At 43.7% G+C, this 22,324-nt stretch overlaps 1 protein-coding gene across 1 annotated transcript in view; it reads left to right on the forward strand.

Annotated features, from left to right (window-relative positions):
* The window catches only part of ap3b1 (adaptor related protein complex 3 subunit beta 1), a 242,097-nt gene extending 229,551 nt beyond the window's left edge, over nucleotides 1-12,546 (forward strand). The window contains exon 27 of the mRNA XM_033018603.1: nucleotides 10,297-12,546. Coding sequence (XP_032874494.1) covers nucleotides 10,297-10,450 — 154 coding nt within the window. The 3' untranslated portion in view covers nucleotides 10,451-12,546. The remainder of the gene's footprint in view (nucleotides 1-10,296) is intronic.
* The last annotated feature ends 9,778 nt before the right edge of the window (nucleotides 12,547-22,324 follow it).

Below are 22,324 nucleotides of genomic sequence, written 5' to 3' on the forward strand. Positions count from 1 at the left end.
AGGATCGATCCCGGCCGGCTCTTCGGCGCTGTCCCGTCCCCAGCCGAGTGCCCCCCCCACGGGTGGCCAGAGAGGTCGGGAGTCAGACGCGAGCTGTACTCCCAAGCCCACAGCCAGCGCAGAGAAGCAGCGCTAAACCCAGCTCAACTCTGCATGTCCCGCCAGGTTAACCTGCCTGGACTTGCAGGAAATATGGCCAGCGCGGAGAAGCAGCGCTGGTGTCCTGTCAGTCCACGCAGGGCTGTAGGTTAACCCGGCGAGACAGGCAGAGTTGAGCTGCATTTAGCGCTGGATTGAGCCTCCGAAACCTCGCGCGCGTGTCTGTGAGTGTGCGCATGCGCGCGCAGTCGCCAAAAAATTGTGTCCCCCGCTGTCCCCTCCATATTTTGACAGCGGTTTCCGTCTCTGAGTCCAGGCAATCTCTTTGTAAATCTTTTCTGCACCCTCTCATCTTAATCACATCTTTGAGATAGTGATTTAAATAGATTAAGAAAAACAAGAAATATTCAGGTTGGATAAAAGTGGAAAACCAGTGGAGGGATGTTTCAGTTGTCAGTATACCCACCATTCAGACTATGTATAATTTTATAACTTAATTATGACTTTTTATGGCACAGGAAGAACCCTTCAGCTGATTGTGTCCATGCTGGTTCCCATCAGTCCCATTCCTCCTTCTCTTTTTCTGCTATAATCCTGCAATTCATTCTCATTTTTTCCCATCATTTCTGGAATCACAGTTCCCTTACTTTCTTCCACATTTGCAATGTTTTAAAGCCAATGTGCATGAAACAGTTTAAGCAATCCTTAAAAAGTCCACATCATTTTTAGTGCATATGCACGCACACCTTGACTTGTGTAAGGGTTACGTTCCGTGAACCCTCACGTAAATTGGATTTTACTTAAATCGGAATCACCATCCCCGTCCCCATCCCATGCGTGGAATAACTCACTGAGTATTATCTGTCTCAGCGGCGTCCGGGGCACTTTCTGCGGCGCACGACCTTCTGGATAAGCGGTGCCGCCATTGTTAGCTTGAGTTCCGTCGAGGGCGAAACAAATGTAATGCATCACATCTGAAACCTTTCATCTGTACATTAAGCTGATCTGTTTATTCCTCATGTATGTGTCATATTGTATTGTTCTTGAGAGAAAATATGGCTTTTTCTGTAACGTGAATAATGTGTTAATTGAATAAAAATGAGCATTATTGAAAGTTATGTTCCAAATCATAACAGCGATTTCTTTGTAAGATTTTAGCTGCTTCATCAGTGGATAAAATCATTTCACTGTGGCTGTTAGCCAGGGTAATGAAAGGCATTATTTAGGAGAGGATTTAGGTCTGATTTATTAATAGTCTTTAAGCTGGTTTATTATGAATGATTTAGCTCCACCTTTTAAAATCAAATCAGGATTAGAAGAATAGTGGAAATATCATCTTTAATGATATTTAGGTATTATTAACTAAAAAGCAGCATCCGCTCTTTATTTTTAACCAAATATGTTAAACACAAGTAAAAATATATTTGTTGGCATTGCCATTAGTGTCCTACTTTGATAGGTGGTCGTGTTGCTATGGTAGAATGGCTGAAAGAAAATTGCAGCTCATTTAAAAAGAATCTGTTCCCTGCTTAAGTGGCTAATATTCTAATTATATCTGAAGTGAAAGTTTTTGATTATCTGCTGATAAACTCTGTCTCTTGTGGTGATGATAATTAAGCCTCTCCCGCAGGACCCCCACAGGCACTGTGCACGGCCTGCATTAATTGTCAGATGTGAGACATTGACCATTTGCTTTGGTGCTGAATAGCTGAAGGCGTGCTGTCAGCCCAGTGGTGTTTTATGTTGGAGCATTGTGAGCTGTTGTCAGGGCTAACTGGGACCTATTGTGGCGAAAGATGTTGTGCAAATTGAGGCAGATGGCTCTGATTCAGACACGTGCCATTCAGAAAGGGGAAAATGAGATCGGCCTGCAGAGTGGGGTCACTGCAGGTCAGGGACTGCTCTACATTTGTTAGTGTTTTCAAAAGACCCATGTGCGACAACTTTTTTGTTTTGCCGTGACAACAAAAGGAGATTCTCTGGATGTGGAAGACAGGCGGCTGTTGGCACTGTGCTGTCCTTTCACTTGTCTCCCTGGTGACTTGCTTTGCATGCAGGAAGAATTAGCAGGATTGACAGAAGTTTATTGTGGCTAAAATGGCTTTTCAGTCAATTGCAATGCTGAAGAGACAGTTTGGCTTTTAATTCCATGTAATTAGCTGGTTTCCAGTGTCTTGGAATTCAATTTTGCAGGATTAGATCCAGAATAAAGTTTGTTATATTTTGTAGCTGTACAACCACATCTATTCTTTACTCTAGGAATGAAGCCAGCTCCAAGCATTTTGTGTACAAATAATGTTCCATATATATTCAGAAGACATTAACAAGGAAGCTTGTGTCGACTTCAAGCTGCATGATCATTTGTACATCATCAACATTATAAAAGAAAATGGCTTTTAAAAAGAACTTTCACTGATGTAATAAACATTCTTCAGAGTGCTTTACTCTTGAAGTGCCGTCACTTTTGTTACATAGTTGCCAGTTTACCCACAAGGACTCATGAGCACTGGCTGTTAAAAGCTTTGGGAGAAATATTGGACACCACCTCCTCTACAGTTCAGACAGTGCCACAAGATCTTCAACATGTTCGTGAATGTTTATAAGATAAACTTTTGCCAGTCCAGCATTCCTTTCACAGTCTATTTAAATACAGGCCTAGATTACTTGGTTAACAGGGAGCTTCAGATTCAAATGTAAAATTATACATAGGCGAAAGTAATGGGGCGTCACAGTGGAACAGCAGTAGAGTTGCTGCATTACAGCACCAGAGACCTGGGTTCGATCCTGACTACAGGTGTTGTCTGTATAGTATTAAACGTTCTTCCTGTGACCACGTGGGATTTCTCCGGCTTCCTCCCGTACTCCAAAGATGTCCTGGTTTGTTGGTCAATTGGCTTTGGGAAAATTGTAAATTGTCCCTTCTGTGTAGGGTAGTGCTATGTACAGGGATCACTAGTCGACACGGACTCGGTTGGCCGAAGGACCTGTTTCCACACTGTATCTCCAAGTCTGAAGGCTATTGGCATTGTCGGTTTCAAGAATTGGACTTTGAAAATTCCATTGAATAAATATCAAAAATATAGCAAATAAATGGTTCACTTTCCAAACAATGAATGATCTTGTTCAAGAAGGAACTGCAGATGCTGGAAGATCGAAGGTACACAAAAATGCTGGAGAAACTCAGCGGGTGCAGCAGCGAAGGAAATAGGCGACGTTTCGGGCCGAAGCCCTTCTTCAGACTGAATGATCTTGCCCTCTCAGGATGTTGCGACCCATTAAAAACAAATTGGAAGAAATTTATCCAAGCAGAAGATAGTGAATTTTCTGAATGCTCGATCCAACAGAGCTGCAGAGGATGGTTCAATAGTTAGAAACTGAGGGACATGAGATTAGTTTAACTAGTGGAGTTGAGCTAAAAGATTGGGCATGATTGAAGGGGCAAAAGGCAGCCTACTGTTTCATCTCAGTGCTCAGCCTCAATACACTTGTCATGGCTTGAATCATTTGAAGGAATGAAATTATGAATTTAAGATTGTATTTATTGGTGAACGGAAATGAGCTTATAAAATGGCAGATAGCGTTTACCACGAGCAGTTGAATATAAAAGTCAGGAAGTAAGTCATGGTGTCGCACTTTAGGACTTTGATAGATGGCACGGTGGCGCAGCGGTAGAGTTGCTGCCTTGTACCGCTTGCAGCGCCGGAGACCGGGGTTCGATCCTGACTACGGGTGCTGTCTGTACAGAGTTTATATGTTCTCCCCATGACCTACGTGAGTTTTCTCTGATATCTTCGGTTTCCTCCCACACTCCAAAGACGTACAGGTTTGTCAGTAAATTGGCTTGGTAAATGTAAAAATTGTCCCTAGTGTGTGTAGGATTGTGTTAATATGTGGGGATCGCTGATCGGAGTGCACTCGGTGGGCCGAAGGGCCTGTTTCCGCGATGTATCTCCAAAGTAATCTAAACTAGACACAAAATGCTGGAGTAACTCAACGAGACAGGCAGCATCTCTAGAGAGAAGAAATGGGTGACGTTTTGGGTCGAGACCCTTCTTCAGACATTGGTTAGGCCGCATTTGGAGTATTGCATGCAGTTCTGTTCTCTCCATTACAGGAAAGATGTTCAGGCTTTGGAGAAGGTGCAGAGGAGGTTTACCAGAATGCTGCCTGGATTGGAGGGTTTCAGCTACTGGGAAAGTAGGACAGACTTGGATTGTTTTCTCTGGATTGTCAGAGGTTGAGGGAGGACTTGATAGAAATATATAAAATTAGCAGAGGCATTGAGAAGGTAGGTTGTCAGAACCTTTTACCCCAGGGTGGGAAATGTCCAACACAAGAGGGCATAGCAGAGCCAGGGATGGTAGTGGAGGCAGGTACGATAGTGGTGCCTGTGTTTGGCCCATATCGCTCAACCTTTCTACCCATGTACTTGTTCAAGTGTCTAGTAAACGTTGTAATTGTACCCACCTTCATCACTTCCTCTGGCAACTCACTCCATAAAACCACATTCTTCTATATGGAAAATCTTGCCCCTCGGGGCATCAAGTCTTTATATTCCCATCTCAGAAACGATGGCCATGAATTGAATGACAATGGAAGCAAGAAGCTGCAGATGCTAGAAATCTGAAACAATAGCAGAAAATGCTCTGATTGGAATGATTCAGCGGGTTAAACATCATCTGGTGAGAGAAACTAAAATAACAAAGTTAGCTTAGCCCTTTATCAGAACTTAAAGTCAGAGGCATTCTGACTTACTGGTCTGAATAACTGTTTCATGTCTTAAATTTATATATTAGGTAAGAAGTCATCTCCTCCCACCACCTATCCCCACAATACCCAAGTGGTTTTCTATTCTCTCTCTCTCCTTCCAGCCATTAGTCTCAGCTTGCTTATGGTTTAGCAGTGGTTCTGCAGGTGGTACTGGTGTCTGGTACAATTTCCACGTTGATTGTTCTTAACCTAAGGGCTGAATAATGAGTGATCAATCACAGCTTGGACCAAGATCCTAATTCTGTCCTTAGCCTGATGTGTCACGCTGCTTCCTAGCAAGGAAATGCAGAATGCCACCAGAATGCCAGTATACTGGCTGACGCTTCTTCCTCAAGTCATGCTAACCCTTATTCCAGTGTACTGGCACTCTGGTCAACATTGGTTAATTCAACGCACACCGGAGACAAAAGCAATTTTTGTAAGTATTGACTTTTTCAGGCTTATTGGAAAAACTGTTAGTTAACAACATGTGTGTTATTTGAAGGAATTGCAGTCACAATTTTGAGCTTAAATTGATTTCATAATGAGCATTTTCTCATTTTATTGTTGTAAATAAGAAATAGCAATAGTAGTTGGAGTGCGGTCAGTGAAGACTAATATATGTACCTCTCTGCACCCTCAATTACATACAAACGTCCTGCAATAGGGCCACTGGTTTAGTAAAAATCTTACAGCCAAGTTCCTCATATTGGTTACAAGACTCGTTCTTAGGCATGTGGGACATGACAAGCTGCGTTTAAATGATCTTCACTCTAAATACATGTGGATTAGAATGAAATGTACTATTCCTTTATTTTGAAGGGCTGTATGAAAAACAGAATGCTGTATTACAACGTAAACCCCTTCATTCACAAATGCATCACATACTCAAGGTGTAAAGCTGATTATTTTCCAAGAAAGATATTCCACGCATTTGATGAGTTGAAAGATAGAGCATGGAAACATGCCTTTCAGCCCACTGAGTCCACATGGACTATCGTTCTCACGTTCACACTAGTTCTAGGTTATAGCTCTTTTTCATCTATTCCCTACACACTAATGCCCCTGTCCCACTTAGGAAACTTGTACGGAAACCACTGGAGACTTTGCGCCCCACCCAAGGTTTCCGTGCGGTTCCCGGAGGTTGCAGGTGGTTGCCAGAGGTTGCAGGTAGTGGAAGCAGGTAGGGAGACTGACAAAAACCTCCGGGAACCGCACGGAAACCTTGGGTGGGGCGCAAAGTCTCCAGAGGTTTCCGTTCAGGTTTCCTAAATGGGACGGGCATAAGAGCAATTTAGAGGACAATTACCTTACAATCCTGCAGGTTTTTGGGACGTGGGGGGAAACCGGAGCACCCAGAGGAAACCCACGTAGTCAAAATGAGAACGTGCGGTCCACAGAACACTCTTCTCAAACTTAGCTTCCCACGGAAATTCGTCGCCATTTTGACTGCCATCATGATGGCAATCGTGCAGTGAGTTTAACCGATAGATCTACAACCAAGACTCTATTCACAGGAAGAATGACAAAGTGATTCACGGATGTGCACAAAGCCACCTTGAAGAAACACACAACCAGGAATGGTGACCCATGACCCATGACTTGCCTAGAGTGGGGAAGGATCATGCAGGGCGGTATAGCGAATCTGGAGTCTCTACTCCTGAGCACAGAGAAGCCCCATGTAAACGTGAGGAGGAGATGTATCAATTCCCAAACTCCCCAGCCACCTCCCCTATCAAGCGTCACAGCCCCATCTGTGGAAATGTATGGTTCTCATCTTGGCCTCAGAACCCACAAACCAACGGCAAAAGCAAGCCATCCTCTATTCCAAAGGACCACCTAAGAAGAAAAAAATCCTATATCATTGTCTTGTCCTTGTCAATCTCCAGGAACCATGCTTTTGTGGCAGATTTTCTACAAAAAAACTCATGAGAGGAATAGATCCGGTAGGCGGATAGAGTCTCTTGCCCAGAGTAGGGGAATCGAGGACCAGGAGACATAGATTTAAGATGAGGGGAGGCAAAAATGTAATAGGAATCTGAGGGGTAAATGTTTCACACAAAGGGTGGTGGGTGTATGGAACGAGCTGCCAGCGGAGGTGGTGAGGCATGGACTATCGCAATGTGTCAGAAACAATTAAACAGTTACATGGGTAGGAAAGGTTTAGAGGGTAAAGGGCCAAGTCAAGTTTAGTTTATTCGTCACATACACACACGAGATGTGCAGTGAAATGAAAAGTGGCAATGCTCGCAGACTTTGTGCAAAAAACAAACAAACTACAAACAGAATGGAACAGAATCACATATTTTGCATATTAAATATTGTGGGCGGAAGGAAAAAGGTTCAGTAAAGTTAGTCCCTGGTGAGACAGGAGTTTACAGTCCTAATGGCTTCTGGGAAGAAACTCCTTCTCAACCTCTCCGTTCTCACCGCATGGCAACGGAGGCGTTTGCCTGACCGTAGCAGCTGGAACAGTCCGTTGCAGGGGTGAAAGGGGTCTCCCATGATCTTATCGGCTCTGGAGTTGCACCTCCTGATGTATAGTTCCTGCAGAGGGGCGAGTGAAGTTCCCATAGTGCTTTCGGCCGAACGCACCACTCTCTGCAGAGCCTTCTTATCATGGGCAGAGCAATTCCCAAACCAGATTGTGATATTTCCGGACAAGATGCTTTCCACAGCCGCTGAGTAGAAGCACTGAAGGATCCTCGGAGACACTCTGAATTTCCTCAATACAGCAAGGCGCGACTAGTGTAGCTGGGACATGTTGGCCGATGTGGGTAGGTTGGGCCGAAGGGCCTGTTTCCGTGCTTTAAGACTCGATGACTCTAAAACCTTACGATATCACATTTAAAACAAACGTCTCTGCCTAGGCAGATTGGAACACTTTCATTGTTGAATTGGAGACTGAACAAGCCTGTCTGCACATTTTCTACTTTATTTTTTATTGCAACAAGTGATTCTAAAATCCATTAAAAGTGCCGTCCACATTAGTAAATAATAATGTGAAGCAATAATGCTCAGAAAATTGAATAAAATTATGAGTGTGAACCTGTTTAAAGACGTGCTCACAAGTGGTGCTATTCTCAGGGTAAGAGCCATCAATCAGGCCGATTCACACCAAGCAGCCACACAATGCAAAAGTAAACAAACATGCAACGCAAAGGAGGGGGAAGACAAAAGTGAAACGTTACACCCTGTATGGTTGGTTGCTGGTGTTTGTAGTGCTTAAGGGTAGTACCAGCAGCTGAGAAGCCTATTACATGTTAGCATAGCCCAAACATGGTGACAATCCAGTGTCTTCAATGCTCGGGGATGGCCATGCTTGGCCTTGCCTATCCAGGGCAGTGAGGTGACATTTGCCTTTATATGGAATCCCAGGGACACATTCAGAGACAGGCATCGAGTGCTGCTGGAAGGTCACCAACTCGGTGGAAGACGCCCTTTGGTCTGCCTGAGCTTTCTTGACCTCCCAGCAGAGTGAGATATCCTACAGGGAATGTTGCTGACTGGCCCGCTGCAGACTGCAGGAGCACGCACTGAAGCTCGGTGCAGCCAACGCCAAGGCTCTGCGGGGGAGGACCACAGTCTAGGCTCCTCCCGCTGCTGGACATGGGGGGCAGGGTGTGGTGGAGACGCCCCTCAAAATAAGGGACGGGATTTCACGCCAGTGGGCCCCATGAGTGGCAAGGGTGTGGGGTAAAATTGAATGATTTGGGTAAACAGTATTGAATGTATGTACAGCCTCCGAGAATGTTGGACTATTTTTTTTTTTGCACGGTTCCTGTATTGTACATATTTATTTTACTTGAATAAAGTCTAGTTTCATTATTAAAAAATTAAAAAAATTAAAAATTGATGTGGAAGACCAAGATTCAGTACTTCCCTCAGAACGTACTCCTGCAGTGTGGAGCATTGCCATTCAGAAACATTCCCTGCCAGGCATCCTTTCGCTGCCGGACATTGTGGGGTAGAATGTGGTGGAGACGTCTTCAAACAAGAGAAGGATTATCACCCCCGGGGGCCACATGACTGGCAAGGGTACTGGGTGTAAGGGATATTTCCGTGATCACTACCAAATACGACATTAATGAATATATGTATAGCCTCTGAAAATGTCAGAAGAATCTTTGTACAGTTCATGGTTTGTATATTTTTTTATTTTGAAAAGGTTCATTATAGACTATAGGTACAGGAGTAGGCCATTCGGCCCTTCGAGCCAGCACTGCCATTCAATGTGATCATGGCTGATCATCCCCAATCAGTACCCCGTTCCTGCCTTCTCCCCACATCCCATGACTCCGCTATTTTTAAGAGCCCTATCTAGCTCTCTCTTGAAAGTATCCAGAGAACCAGCCTCCACCGCCCTCTGAGGCAGAGAATTCCACACTCACAACTCTCTGTGTGAAGAAGTGTTTCCTCGTCTCCGTTCTAAATGGCTTACCCCTTATTCTTAAACTGTGGCCCCTGGTTCTGGACTCCCCCAACATTTTGATTTTTTTTAATATGTGGAAGATCACCAACTCGTTGAAAGACACTGATTGGTGTGCCTAAAACTTGTTGGCCTCCCTGCAGAGTGAGATGTCTGTCGGGGAATGTTGCCGACTGGCCCGTTCCAGACTGCCGGAGTACGTGCTGAGGGACTCGCTGAAGCTCGGTGCAGCCAACGCCAAGGCTCTGTGGGGGAGGACCACAGTCTAGGGACTTCCAGCTGCAGGACATTGAGAGGCAGAGTTTGGTGGGGAGCACCCCCTCATACAATGGAAGGGAGATCACTGCAGGTGCCACAAGAGTGGAAAGGGTGCTCGTCATGAAGTCATACAACATGGAAACAGGCTCTTCAGCCCAACTTGCCCACGCTGACCAACATGCCCCATCTACACTAGTCCCACCTGTCTGCATTTGGCCCATATATCACTCTAAACCTGTCCTATCCATGTACCTTTGTTGTTTTAAGGATAGTTGCAAACACTACTGAAATATGATACTAATGAATGAATAGACACTGAGAATATCAGAAGATTTTTTTTGCATAGTTCTTGTTTTGTATATTTTTATTCTGAATAGTTTCGTTTTGTAAATTTAAAAAAAATTGTACTAAACGCCGAATCTCCACATAGATAGTTAAAGTAGCCCCTAACTAATATTGGATGGAGGAAGGGTCTGAAAAAGGGCTTCGACCCGAAACGTTGCCTATTTCCTTCGCTCCATAGATGCTGCCTCACCCGCTGAGTTTGTCCAGCATTTTTGTCTGCCTTAGATGGAGGATGTGTTTTATCTTTTGTGATCTTTGTTCATCTATGGGTATAATGTTTGCACTTTTGTCTTTGTGTCACTTATGTGCTTGGCTACATGCACATGATCTGTGGGTGATCTGCAAGGGTTTATAATTGGACGAGGAAAGTGATATATTAAGTATTTAATTGTTTATTGAATTAACTTTTCTTTTAGGTTTGTCGCTAAAACTGTGAACAGTGGTGCCTTGGTACTAATCACAATGCAAGTGAAGGAAGGGTCAACGGTGCAGCTCAGCATCAACACGGAAAAGACTGTGATCGGTTCTGTACTGCTGCGGGACCTTAAGACTGTGTTGTCTCAAGAGTGAAGAGGATACATCTGCTAGCAACTGAGTGGCAGGCAGCGTTTTGGCTTGCCACTACTATCATTTTCATCTATACCTTCATCTCCGCTCAACTACAATCAAACTCCCCTCAATCTTGCATCCCGCCTTGGAATTCCACCACTTCCCTAACCACAATGCTTTTTAATTTTGCCAATTAATAAACCAACGCATTTCCCTATAACTAACTAAACTCTGAGATACTCGCTTTGTAGTTGGTTGTGTTTCCCATCGTATTATCGCCAGGGGTGTATTTCTTTAGTGGCTAAATGTTCAATGCAGGTTAACATCGCAACCTTTTGTTCTGTATTAGCTCTCTCCAGAGATGTTGGAGCAACTAATAATAAAACTGTGTGGTTTCCAAGAAATGCACCTTGAGGTAAAGATGCCTGCAAAAGAATCATAAGGCAGATTTATAATCTGTTCATGAGATTATTGTTTGAGAAGAACTGATTGTGCCATAATGCCTTCTGATCCCTGACCCTCCCACACTCGACTGAAGATATATTGGTCCAAAATTCAAAAACCAAAGAAATGTATGACTTTGCCCAAAAGTCATGTTTGATGATTGTTTGCGCCAATGTTGTATTAATGCCCTTTTAGCCATTCATGTTGCAAAGTGTATCTCAGTATTTTGTCTCATGTGCCTATATAATCGTGGTCAAATAAGGTGCTTTCACTTCTCGGATAGTTCTAAAGAAAGTGAAACATTGGATCTCTGGAAAAAAATAATTAAAAATTGTGAAAGTACAAGGATGCTTGGTGTGTCAGTGAAATGCCAGGAAATATAGATTTGGGTGTAATCATCATTTATCAGAATTCATTTGGTTGTGATCTGGTGGTTAAATGCATTCTGCAAATGTCACAAGTGGACATTGGCTCCCTCGACCTGAGCAACCAAGATTGGCTGACCTACACACACACAAACCTCACGTCAGACTTGGATGGAGAACCCACTTTCTTTCATATTCCATCTCCTTCATTAGGGAACTCGCTTGAAATTGTTCCTGTACACCTCCTAGTGGCTACTTTACTGCGTGGAAAGGAGTCAACGCCAAGCCGCGCCTTTGGGCTACAAAGAGGTACGTCGTTCTTTGCGTCCTTCCTTCCTCTTTTATTATGGTTCTGAATCATGGCATTCCTAAAGACTGGAAAAAATATTGCAATGGTTTTCAGTGGAACAGAATCTTCACTGTGGTAATTGATGGTAAAAATGCCAACAAATATATATATTTTGCAAACGATATATTACCAATGATTGTTCGAGCTTACAGAGTTTAGTAGTTATACTGTTTAGATCTTTTCTGCTGGTTTTTACAGGCTGCAATATCTTGAAGTTGAAAGCAGCTTTCCCTAATCATAAAGGGGGAAAAGTACAGTTTGTGCTTGATTTATTTGTTAGACCAAATTGGAAAATAATGTAATAAATCTCGGTAGCTTTTTTCCATGTCAAAGTAAAAGGGGGAAATGGCTGTTTATGGAACAGCTTGCTTGCATCTTAATCTTGATTATGTGCCAGTTCTTCAATTACTATTGTTAGTCTATTGAGAATAGTCACCAACAGTACTTGGAGATGCTGGTACTAGTGTTTATTTGCTTCCTCCATCATTTGTTTTGGAAGTAAAATGCAAAAGAGTGCTTATTAAATTTCCAAATGGCTCTGAGTGCTGCAGCTAGATTTGGTCTATATGTGTGCAGTAATTATTTAATGATTAGGATTCCAAACGGTATTTTTTCCCCATGTTGTGTGTAGTTGTTACATTAGGGACGTGTGTTTGCTGGTGTACAGCTGCTTCAGTTGATTTACAGTACCATGGCTGTGGCCAGTCATAAATAAATCCTCTTATATAGTTGTTATGAACACCTGTTAGATCATCTGTCAGCAAAACGCTGTTCACATTTATCATGGTGCGATAGCTATTTTACCTCAATCCATTTACAGCGGAGTCTGCCTCCACCACTGTATTACTATTACTGCACCATAATCACTCGTTTCCACTCCGTGTACAACTTGCAGATAAAAGATTTCAGTACTTGGCAAAATTTCATAAATAAAGGAGCAGTTCACTGCAGTAAAAGTTTATTTTTGTCATCATTTGTCACACTATTATACCATAAATCAACTAGAATAGTACTATCCCCAGTGCAGACAGCTCTGTCAGCCTAGACATGGAAATGGTCTGCTTCTCTCTAGATGAGATGGCACATCTCTCGACTTTAACGGGCTGATGGCTTTTCTCACTCATTTGATTTTATTGGATTTAAAAACCTGGAGGATTTTTGAAGCTGGTGAACCTCGGGGCCAGTTCTGTGCGAACATTTCTGACATGATAATTGAACCATATTTGTTACCGGCAGATTTTGCTTGGTAAACAAAGCCTGCTGCGCTAACAAGTTGACATTTATTATGAAAAGGCAAGGGTTGGTGTGCAGTATTTAACAGTGGTTAGATCTGCTGAAATAGCTTTGCAGGGGAAAAAACATCTGATTAAATGGGAAGATAAAATGATAATTTACAATTTTAAAGATAATATCTAAATATTTTACCATATAACGGTGGAGACTGGTCAGTTTAACTTTATTTTTGGAATTCTGGCTTAGAAATTCTAAATATCAGGGCTTCCTTTATAATATATTTATCCAAAGTCTAATTTTATTGGTCTCCAATGTTTATGACAGCAATTCTGAATAGTAACTGTACCCAAAGATAAGCTCCCCATATTTAGCAAAATGTACAAATGGTTAAATAATGGTTATTGATCCACTTTAATCCCCCCCCCCCCCCCCCCCATTCTCGCTAGTTAGCCTTCACAGTTCACACCATAACATTTCTCAAGTGATATCTTTCTCTATGTTCTCAGTTTTGAATAGCCTTTCCATCTTTGTTCCTTTTTTTACCCCTCATTTGTTTAATGCTTTGTCATACTCGATTTGGCAGCAACATTTATGGGAGCAGGCTCGGAAGTATTTACTGGGTATAATATGAATTGCTATATTTCACTGGCGATTCACTCACGATTCGCTACAATTGTAGTAATATTGCATTTCTAGAGAACATATTCTCCACTTCGCTGCAGACAGCTGTCTATCTAACCGCTGTACTTACAGGAGACACATATATATCAGTTATATAGACAGTGAACTGGAGAATATTTACTTTGCGAAGGCATAAGGTATTACAAGAAGAGAATTATTGGATGAAACACGGTATGTTTACATTTCACTTGTTGTAGGTGACTGCTTGGCTGAATCAATGGGGTTAGTTATTGAGTCTATTGACCACACGCACTACAAAAAAAAAAGTCAATCCACTCACTGGCGTTTTAAAGAAATGGTTGGTTTGTAATATCAAAGTTACCAGTGATGCAAGCCTTTTTTCTGAGCATTCCGCTTGAGATGGGTGATCTTTGTGTTAAACATACATTTGAAACCCCATTTCATGAAGTCTATACTGCCCAAATACATCCTAGCAATATTTCTAAAACAATCTAACTGACAAGTTTGTGGCTTTTTGCACTCTTTTTGAAAGGATTGAAATCCTCATCTCAAACTGAACATCTGTCTTCTAAATGTTTATGTGAATATTTAGATTCAGATTTAAATCGAATTCAACATTTCTCTCTGTATCAATGTGCTGAGTATTAAGAGCATATTCTCATTAATCTTGTCAGAGGATGGTTTTGCAATCTGACTGAAAATTGATCCTTGTAATGCTTCTGTTATATTTTCCACGGTTCCTTTTCAATCCATTGAACCTATTTACGGTGGTGGTGCTGATTTGTGAGCAGCCACCTTCAGCTTGTGTTAAAGGCATAGTCCCTCAACTTCTGAAATAAAATGAGTATATCTGGCACTTGTTTCCCCGCCCAACTTCCCCGGCATTAAATAAAATTGTAACCTGGCATCTTTAAACAAATGGCAGTGAATGACGAGTTGAGGAAAAAGATAAGGTAAGGTATAGCAATATGCAGAGATTACCAAAACCTACATTGTTTTTTTCAGTAAACGGTTTCTCCGTACACATCAGGCTAATGTGTAATTATGCAGCCTGAACTTTATACTCCAAATTGTCAAGTTGAAAGAGTTGTGTATTTTTTGACTGATAAATATGATTTTGTGCAATTGGATTGTCATTGTTCAACTACTGTCAACTGGTTTGTGGAAAAAATCAATTAAATTCAATTAGAATGTAAAACTCTGGCTGCTCTTGTAGCTCAATACACAATATCCTCCTGGGTTTCTGGGCCACACAAGCCAGCAGATACCAAGCTTCACTCGTACTCAATCCACTCATATTCCACATCATGGCACCACACATCGTAATTATATCAAGGAATGGACAGATGTGACCTGAAGGAGGGTCCTGACCTGAAGCATCCACTGTCCATGTTCTCCAAAGATGTTGCCTGAGCCACTGAGTTACTCCAGCACTTTGTGTCCAGATATGACGGCGGCCATTCTCCAAAGTGTATGTGGCGCCACCGTGCTTACATCTATTATTACACACCATTTGGTGGACCTTATAACCTGATATGGAGTATATTAAAGTTCTAGGGGCAGGAGAATGTGGTTGAGAGGGAAAGATAGATCGGCCATGGTTGAATGGCAGAGTAGACTTGATGGACTGAATGGCCTCATTCTCCTATAACTTATGAACGTCTAATGGAAGTTTAGAATGTGATAGCCCCATGTATTTTGAACAATGCAGGTGGCATTTTTACTATTGCTACCTAGAGTGTAGCTAAAAGGAACAATGAATTGAACAATTCAATCCTAAAAGGAACAATGATCATATTAAATGGCGGTGCAGGCTTGAAGGGCCGAATGGCCTACTCCTGCACCTATTTTCTATGTTTCTATGAATTGTTGTACCCGGAGCAGCATAACAGGTCTGATAACATGCTACTCAATAGATAACATCATAAACAAAAAAAGAACTTCAATAAATAAAGAAAACAATATTCTTGCAAAACAAAACAAAAGCTTAGTGCAACGAAGGGGGTTTGTAGTTCAAACTTTAGTTGATGGTTGCAGGGTTCAATAGCCTGATAGCTGTTGGGAAGAAGCTTTTAGACAATAGGTGCAGGAAAAGGCCATTTGGCCTTTCAAGCCAGCACCACCATTCTTTTAGAGTCATGGAGTCTTCCAGCGTAGAACCAGGCCCTTATGCCCAACTTGCCCACACCTGCCAAAACATGTACCATCTACACTAGTCCCACCTGCCTGCGCTTGGTCCATATCCCTCTAAACCTGTTCTACCCATGTACCTGTCTAACTGTTTCTTAAAGGTTCTGATAGTACCTGTCTCAACTATCTCCATGCAGCTCGTTCCATACACCCACCACCCTTTGTGTGGAAAAGTCACCCCTCCTGTTCTAATTAACCCCTCCCCTCCCTTAAACCTATATCCTCTGGTCCTCGATTCCCCTACTCTGGCCAAGAGCTCTGTGCGTCTACCCGATCTATTCCTCTCATGATTTTGCCGCTGAACCTGGAGGTCAATGTCGAGCTGTGGCTCCGGCTGAAGCTTCTGAAGAGTAAAATATTGAGCAGTGGCCCACGCTCGACTCCACTGTGAGTGTGGTTGCATGCAGCGACCAGCCTGCCCAGGGTGGGAGCCAATTGAGTAAAAGTGCAGTAGCCGGAATGGTAGATGTTTGGAGCTGAGTGCAATGCAGTTCAACCCTCTCTGCATGTGTGCTGGCACTAATGGTCGGCTATCAAGCAATGCTGGGGGAATCACAATTCCCTTTGTACCTGGGGGGGAAGGAAAAGGATTAATTCATACAATGTGAGAGACTAATTAGAATGGGTTCACACACACTAAACACCAACACATTTTATTACATTATAACACTTAATTGATCTTCATTGGTTCATTTCTTTAGATCGGTGTGTGGTGATGATGCTTGGTATTCAAGCCCCCTAATATAACCACCGCCGTGTTTTTTAAACACCTCTGTGTGTGTGTGTGCCCTTAATTTGTCATCTCTGGTGGCTGTTGTTACATAAATCCCGAGCACTGGCGCGGATTTATCAGTTCAGCTTTTCCGCGTTTTCGACATGTGCTGTTATTGTGTTATTTAAGTACTTTAATTAATTTGATGCATGCCGCAAAGATTGGAGGCCTATCCACACATAGATCGCTGGCGGTGTGAAATATATCAATGATGCGGCTTGTTTATGTGAAGCTCGGCTTTAGTGGCGACTCCGGCGCCGGAGGACGAGGTGTTAATGATATGGTAAATGCAGCCAGAAGCTGTGATCCATCGCCCAGCTCCCGCTCGCTATTACAGGGCAGCCAGCGCTGGAGAATGTTTATCAGCGCACACACACACACACACACACAGTGTGTGACAACTTGATTTTCTGCTTTCCCTGCCAGCAGCGGCGGCAACATGATGGGGCTGTTAATTTCTGCATTTCACGGTGTCCTGTCAGGGGGATGTTCAGGAGGAGAAAGAGCGGTTTCGGGGAAGGGAATGGAGCATGTCCCAGCTACGGAAGCACCTGTCTGCGCTGATGGCAGGGAGCACTTCTCATTAGCGTCCAGGTCTCTAACTGGGGCCGGCGACTGACAGGCTCGGTGGCGTTACCCGCACACACGCTGACAAGCGCACACACATCAACGCTAAAGCTAAAGCTGGTCCCATTGTTCGCCCTTGATGAGCGTGTCATTAATGGAAACGGATGCTGTTGTGGGACACATCAGTATTCAAATAGCCTCTCTCCCTCTCTCTCTGTCTCCTTCCCTCTCTCTCACTCTCTTTCTCCCCCTCTGTCTCCCCCCATCTCTATCCCCCCCTCTCTCTCTCTCCCTTCCCATTCTCTTTCTCTCCCTCCTCTCCTTCCTCTTCTCCCCCTCTCTCTCCCCTCCCTCTCTCCTCCCTCTCCCCCTCCCTCTCGCCCTCCTTCCCCCCCTCTCCATCTCCCCCCTCTTCCCCACCCCCCACTCTTCCCCACCCCTCCTCTTCCCACCCCTCTCCCCCACACCCTTTTCTTCCCCACCCTCCCCCTCTTCCCACCTCCTCTCTCCCCCCCCCTCTCTCCTGCCCCTCTCTCCCTCACTCTCTCCCTCACTCTCCTCCCTCCCCCCCCCCCCCCCCCCCTTTGGTTGGGTAGGTGAGTCATTCAGTGTAAAGCGGGCGGAGGGAAGGAAAGGACAGAGGCTGGAGTTGGTGTAATAAGCCCCTCTTCTCTCCCCCTCTTCTCTCCCCTTTCTCTCCCCCTCTCTCTCCCCCTCTCCTTTTTTCCATTCTGGTGGCTATCTTTGGCCATTTCAATACCCCTCACCCTCTCAGGGCTCCGGCTGCCGAAGGACAACCGGAGATGATCTAGATTGATATTTTTATGCGCTGAAGACATTTGTCAAGATCAGATTTGGATCAGATTTCTAAACAGACCTGAATTATGCTATTGTTAACCTTTCCAGCAGCCCTGCAAGGTACTGATCACGGGTTTCCTTTCAACATATCATACCTCTAGATCACACCATGCGCCTCCACAATAAGACTAGGGCTGGTTTTTACCCCCGGACAACATTAAAGACACTGACATATTGAGGTAGTTGTTTCCACAGAAAGTTGGGTTGTGTGGGATATTACACCAACTCCAGCCTCTGTCCTTTCCTTTCCTTCCCTCCGCCCGCTTTACACTGACTGACTCATCTCCCCAACCAAATGCTGGGCACATACCCACACGCCGAGCTCTTCCATATTTAAACGCGCTTTATGAAAGGCGTAAGTAAACATTTCCAATCGCGGTCCTAATGTTATAATGTCAGCAATTACCTCCTCTACCGATAACTCCCCAGCGCCGCCACCAGGTGGTGGTCGAATTGAAATGTTAATTAAGAACATAGACCTGTTCTACTAAAAGCAACGTGTATTTTATAATACTTAACTAATACAAATCTCAACAACTAATTCCTTGCAATAACTTAATCTCACTGCCCAATAAATAGTCTGGCATTTTTGTCCTGACTAATTGCTATTTTAAATTACTAATAACACGATTAGATTTTTGACTGAGATTCTCAAATTCCTCTAAAAATGTCAGTCTTGGGTGGTTGTCACATAGTCCAAGATGCAATGAAAAGCTTTGCCGTGTATGCTATCCAATCAGATCAGATAGTAGTTCAAGTTCAAGTTATATTTATTGGCACGTGCACCAATTGGTACAGTGAGATTTGAATTACCACACAGCCATAGGGGAAAAAATCACACAATACACGATAGAATTTAACATGAACTTACCCGCACAGCAGAATCAACACTTCCCACTGTACTAATCAAGAATCTGTCAATCTCTGCCTTAAAAATATCCACTAACTTTGCCTCCACAGCTGTCTGTGGCAAAGAATTCCACAGATTCACCACCCTCTGACTAAAGACATTTCTCCTCATCTCCTTCCTAAAAGAACATCCTTTAATTCTGAGGCTATGACCTCCAGTCCAAGACTCTCCCACTAGTGGAAACATCCTCTCCACATCCACTCTATCCAAACCTTTCACTCTTCTGTATGTTTCAATGAGGGTCCCCCCTTCATTCTTCTAAACTCCAGTGAGTGCAGGCCCAGTGCTGACAAACGCCCATCATAGGTTAACCTACTCATTCCTGGATCAGCTTTCTGGGAAAGATTCCTGGAAGCCGCTGCTTGCCCCGTGGACCAGAGGGGATGGAATCGGAACAGAGGGCCGGTGAGTAGACTGGCTACAGGAGGCAGTGCAGTCCACATCGAGGGTGGAGAGGGCCGCTGGAGGCCCGGCAACAGCCTGGGGCTTGGCTGGATCAGGGGCCAATCCAAAAGGCCGAGCGCGTGGACCACACATGGCGTGCAGTTTCCTAACGTGCTTTGAGGAAGGACATTTGCTCCCCTTGCCTGTTTGGTCTGAATCTGATCCAGAGCGGTTGGTATAGTTCACTCTTCACTCCCTTCTGAAAAGATTCAGATCAGGCAAAGGAAATGTTGGCCTTGTTAATAATTTCCACAACCAGGGAATAAATACAAATGTAATCATGATTCTTGACACTGATTACTTAGTGTTTCAGAGCTCTGCAACTTGAAAAGCAGCACAATGGCGCAGCGGTAGAGTTGCTGCCTTGCAGCGCCAGAGTCCCGGGTTCGATCCTGACTATGGGTGCTGTCTGTACGTAGTTTGCACGTTCTCCCCGTGACCGCGTGGGTTTTCTCTGGGATCTCCGGCTTCTCACACACCCCAAAGACGTACAGGTTTGTAGGTTAATTGGCTTCAGTAAAAATTGGAAATTGTCCGTAGAGTGTGTCGGATAGCGTTAGTGTACGGGGTGGTCGGCGCGGACTCGGAGGGCCGAAGGGCCTGTTTCCGCGCTGTATCTCTGAACTAAACCAAACTAAAGGTTTCAAGAAGAAATATGAGGCAAGTTGACTTAGGTTGCAAATGCTTCAATAGGCAAAATGCAATGGAAGAACATACCCGAACCATTTGTTGCTTGGTGGCACAAGAAGCCTGTCCCATCTGCACCAAAGTGGGTGATCACGGCCGTGTGAAAGGTTTACTAGATTAGCTGCAGTAATAAGTGTATGAAGCCACAAAGCTTTAGTAAACACTGAACTGTTCAAACAGGGCACAACAGATTGGGAAAGGCATTGTGATCTTTGTATAGAATACATACATAGATTAACAAATACAAAAGAATTGCTAATCCCTCTAAGACTTGACTGAGTTAACCACAAATCCCTTCAACTATTTTGCTTACACGAGGATGTTGCCAGGACTTGAGGGCCTGAGCTATAGGGAGAGGTTGAGCAGGCTAGGACTCTATTCCTTGGAGCGCAGGAGGATAAGAGGTGATTTTATAGAGGTGTACAAAATCATGAGAGGAATAGATTAGTTAGACGCCCTGTCTCTTGCCCAGAGTAGGAAAATCGATGACCAGAGGATATAGGTTTAAGGTGACGGGGGAAAGATTTAATCGGAACCTGAGCGGGACATTTTTCATGTAGAGGTTAAATTTAAGAAACATTTGGAGAGATACATGGATGTAGAGGGATTTGGGCCAAACACAGGCAGGTGGGATTAGTGTAGATGGCACAATGGGCTAAGTGTTCGGCTGGCAACCGGAAGGTAGCTGGTTCGAATCCCGCTTGGAGTGCATACTGTCATTGTGTCCTTGGGCAAGACACTTCACCCACCTTTGCCTGTGTGTGTGGATGTAATTATGTGAAGCACTTTGGGGTCAATGCAAGTTGACTAAAAATGTGCTATATAAATAAAGAAATTTAATTTAATTTAATTTAGAAGGGACATGTTGGCCAATGTGGGCAAGTTGGGCCAAAGGGCTTGTTTCCACCATGTAAGACTCCTATGACATACATAGATTAACAAATACAAATGAATTGCTATCCCCTCTAAGGTTAGACTGAATTAGTTAACTACAAAACCTTCAACTATTAGGCATCACCGCTCTGCATCTATCTTGTAGCCGCTTTGTTTACTTGTGCCAGCGGTTTGATTTGGTGAACACATTGGCAACCCTTCGGAAATGATTTTGTTCCCGCAACCAGTGTAGTAGTTGTGTAGAATATGACCCTCACACACTGACCACACACGCGTTCTCTCTGACTCTCATTTTCTTTCTGCCTCTCTGTTCTTTCCTCATTCCCTATCTTTCAAACCTCTGTGTCTTTCCAGTCTTTTCTTTAGACTGTTGACTTTAGAGATACAGCGTGGAAACAGGCCCTTCGGCCCACCGAGTCCGTGCCGACCATTGATCACCCTATACACTTGCACCATCCTACACAGTAGAGACAATTTGCAGAGGCCAATTAACCTGCAAACCTGCACGTCTTTGGAGTGTGGGAGGAAACTGGAGCACCCGGAGAAAACCCACGCGGTCACTGGGTACTAACTCCATACAGAGACAGCCCGTAGTCAGGATCAAACCCAGGTCTCTGGCGTTTTAAGGCAGCAACTCTACCGCTGCACAGCTGTGCCACCCTATTAGTCCCTAAATGGCATTATGGCTTGGTTATTTTTATTCAGATGAATGCCAGGATGCTGCCTTGTTTGGAGGGTATGAGCAATAAGGAGAAGTTGGACAAACTTGGACCATCTTCTCTGGAACATTGGACAGTGAGGGGTGACTAGATAGAAGTATATAAAATGCTGAGCGGCAGAGATAGGGTAGACAGTCAGAGCATTTTCCCCAGGGTGGAAATGTCAAATACGAGCAGGAATAGCTTTACTGTGAAGGGGAAAAACTTTAAAGGAGACGTGGGAACTTTGTCCCCCAGGGTGGAAACGTCAAGGAGTCGAGGGTAGAGTTTTACCGTGAAAAGGAGATGTGTGGGGGAAGTGTTTTATACAGAGGGTGGTGGGAAACACATTTTCAGGTAGTGATGGGGGCAATGGGAATGGAGGGATATGAATCACACGCAGGCAGGCAGGCAGAGATCAGTCTAACTTGGCATGATATTTGGCACAGACACTGTTGTTCCTGTTCCTGTGCTATACATTCACGTACTATGTTCAACTGCTTCCCGCTACCGATAACGTCAAAATAACAAATCAGAATAAGCCAATGCCTTATATCTAAAGACTAAAGTAAACTCTAAAGCAGCAATGGTGTTGGTACTGAGGACAAAATGAAATAATCATCAATTATTCCCGTGATTGAAGTCCAAGCATATAATTGGCACATAATTGAACCACAAATTCCTTGTATGGGAATACTTGGCCAATAAACGTATTCATTCATTCATTCATTCATTCATTCATTCATTCATTCATTCATTCATTCATTCATACATTCACATACACATCCATGTAATAATTGTAATTCTCCATGTAATAATCGAAAGTGAATAATATTTGCATA

Source organism: Amblyraja radiata, chromosome 3 (assembly GCF_010909765.2).
Source record: "Amblyraja radiata isolate CabotCenter1 chromosome 3, sAmbRad1.1.pri, whole genome shotgun sequence".
Classification (NCBI taxonomy): domain Eukaryota; kingdom Metazoa; phylum Chordata; class Chondrichthyes; order Rajiformes; family Rajidae; genus Amblyraja; species Amblyraja radiata.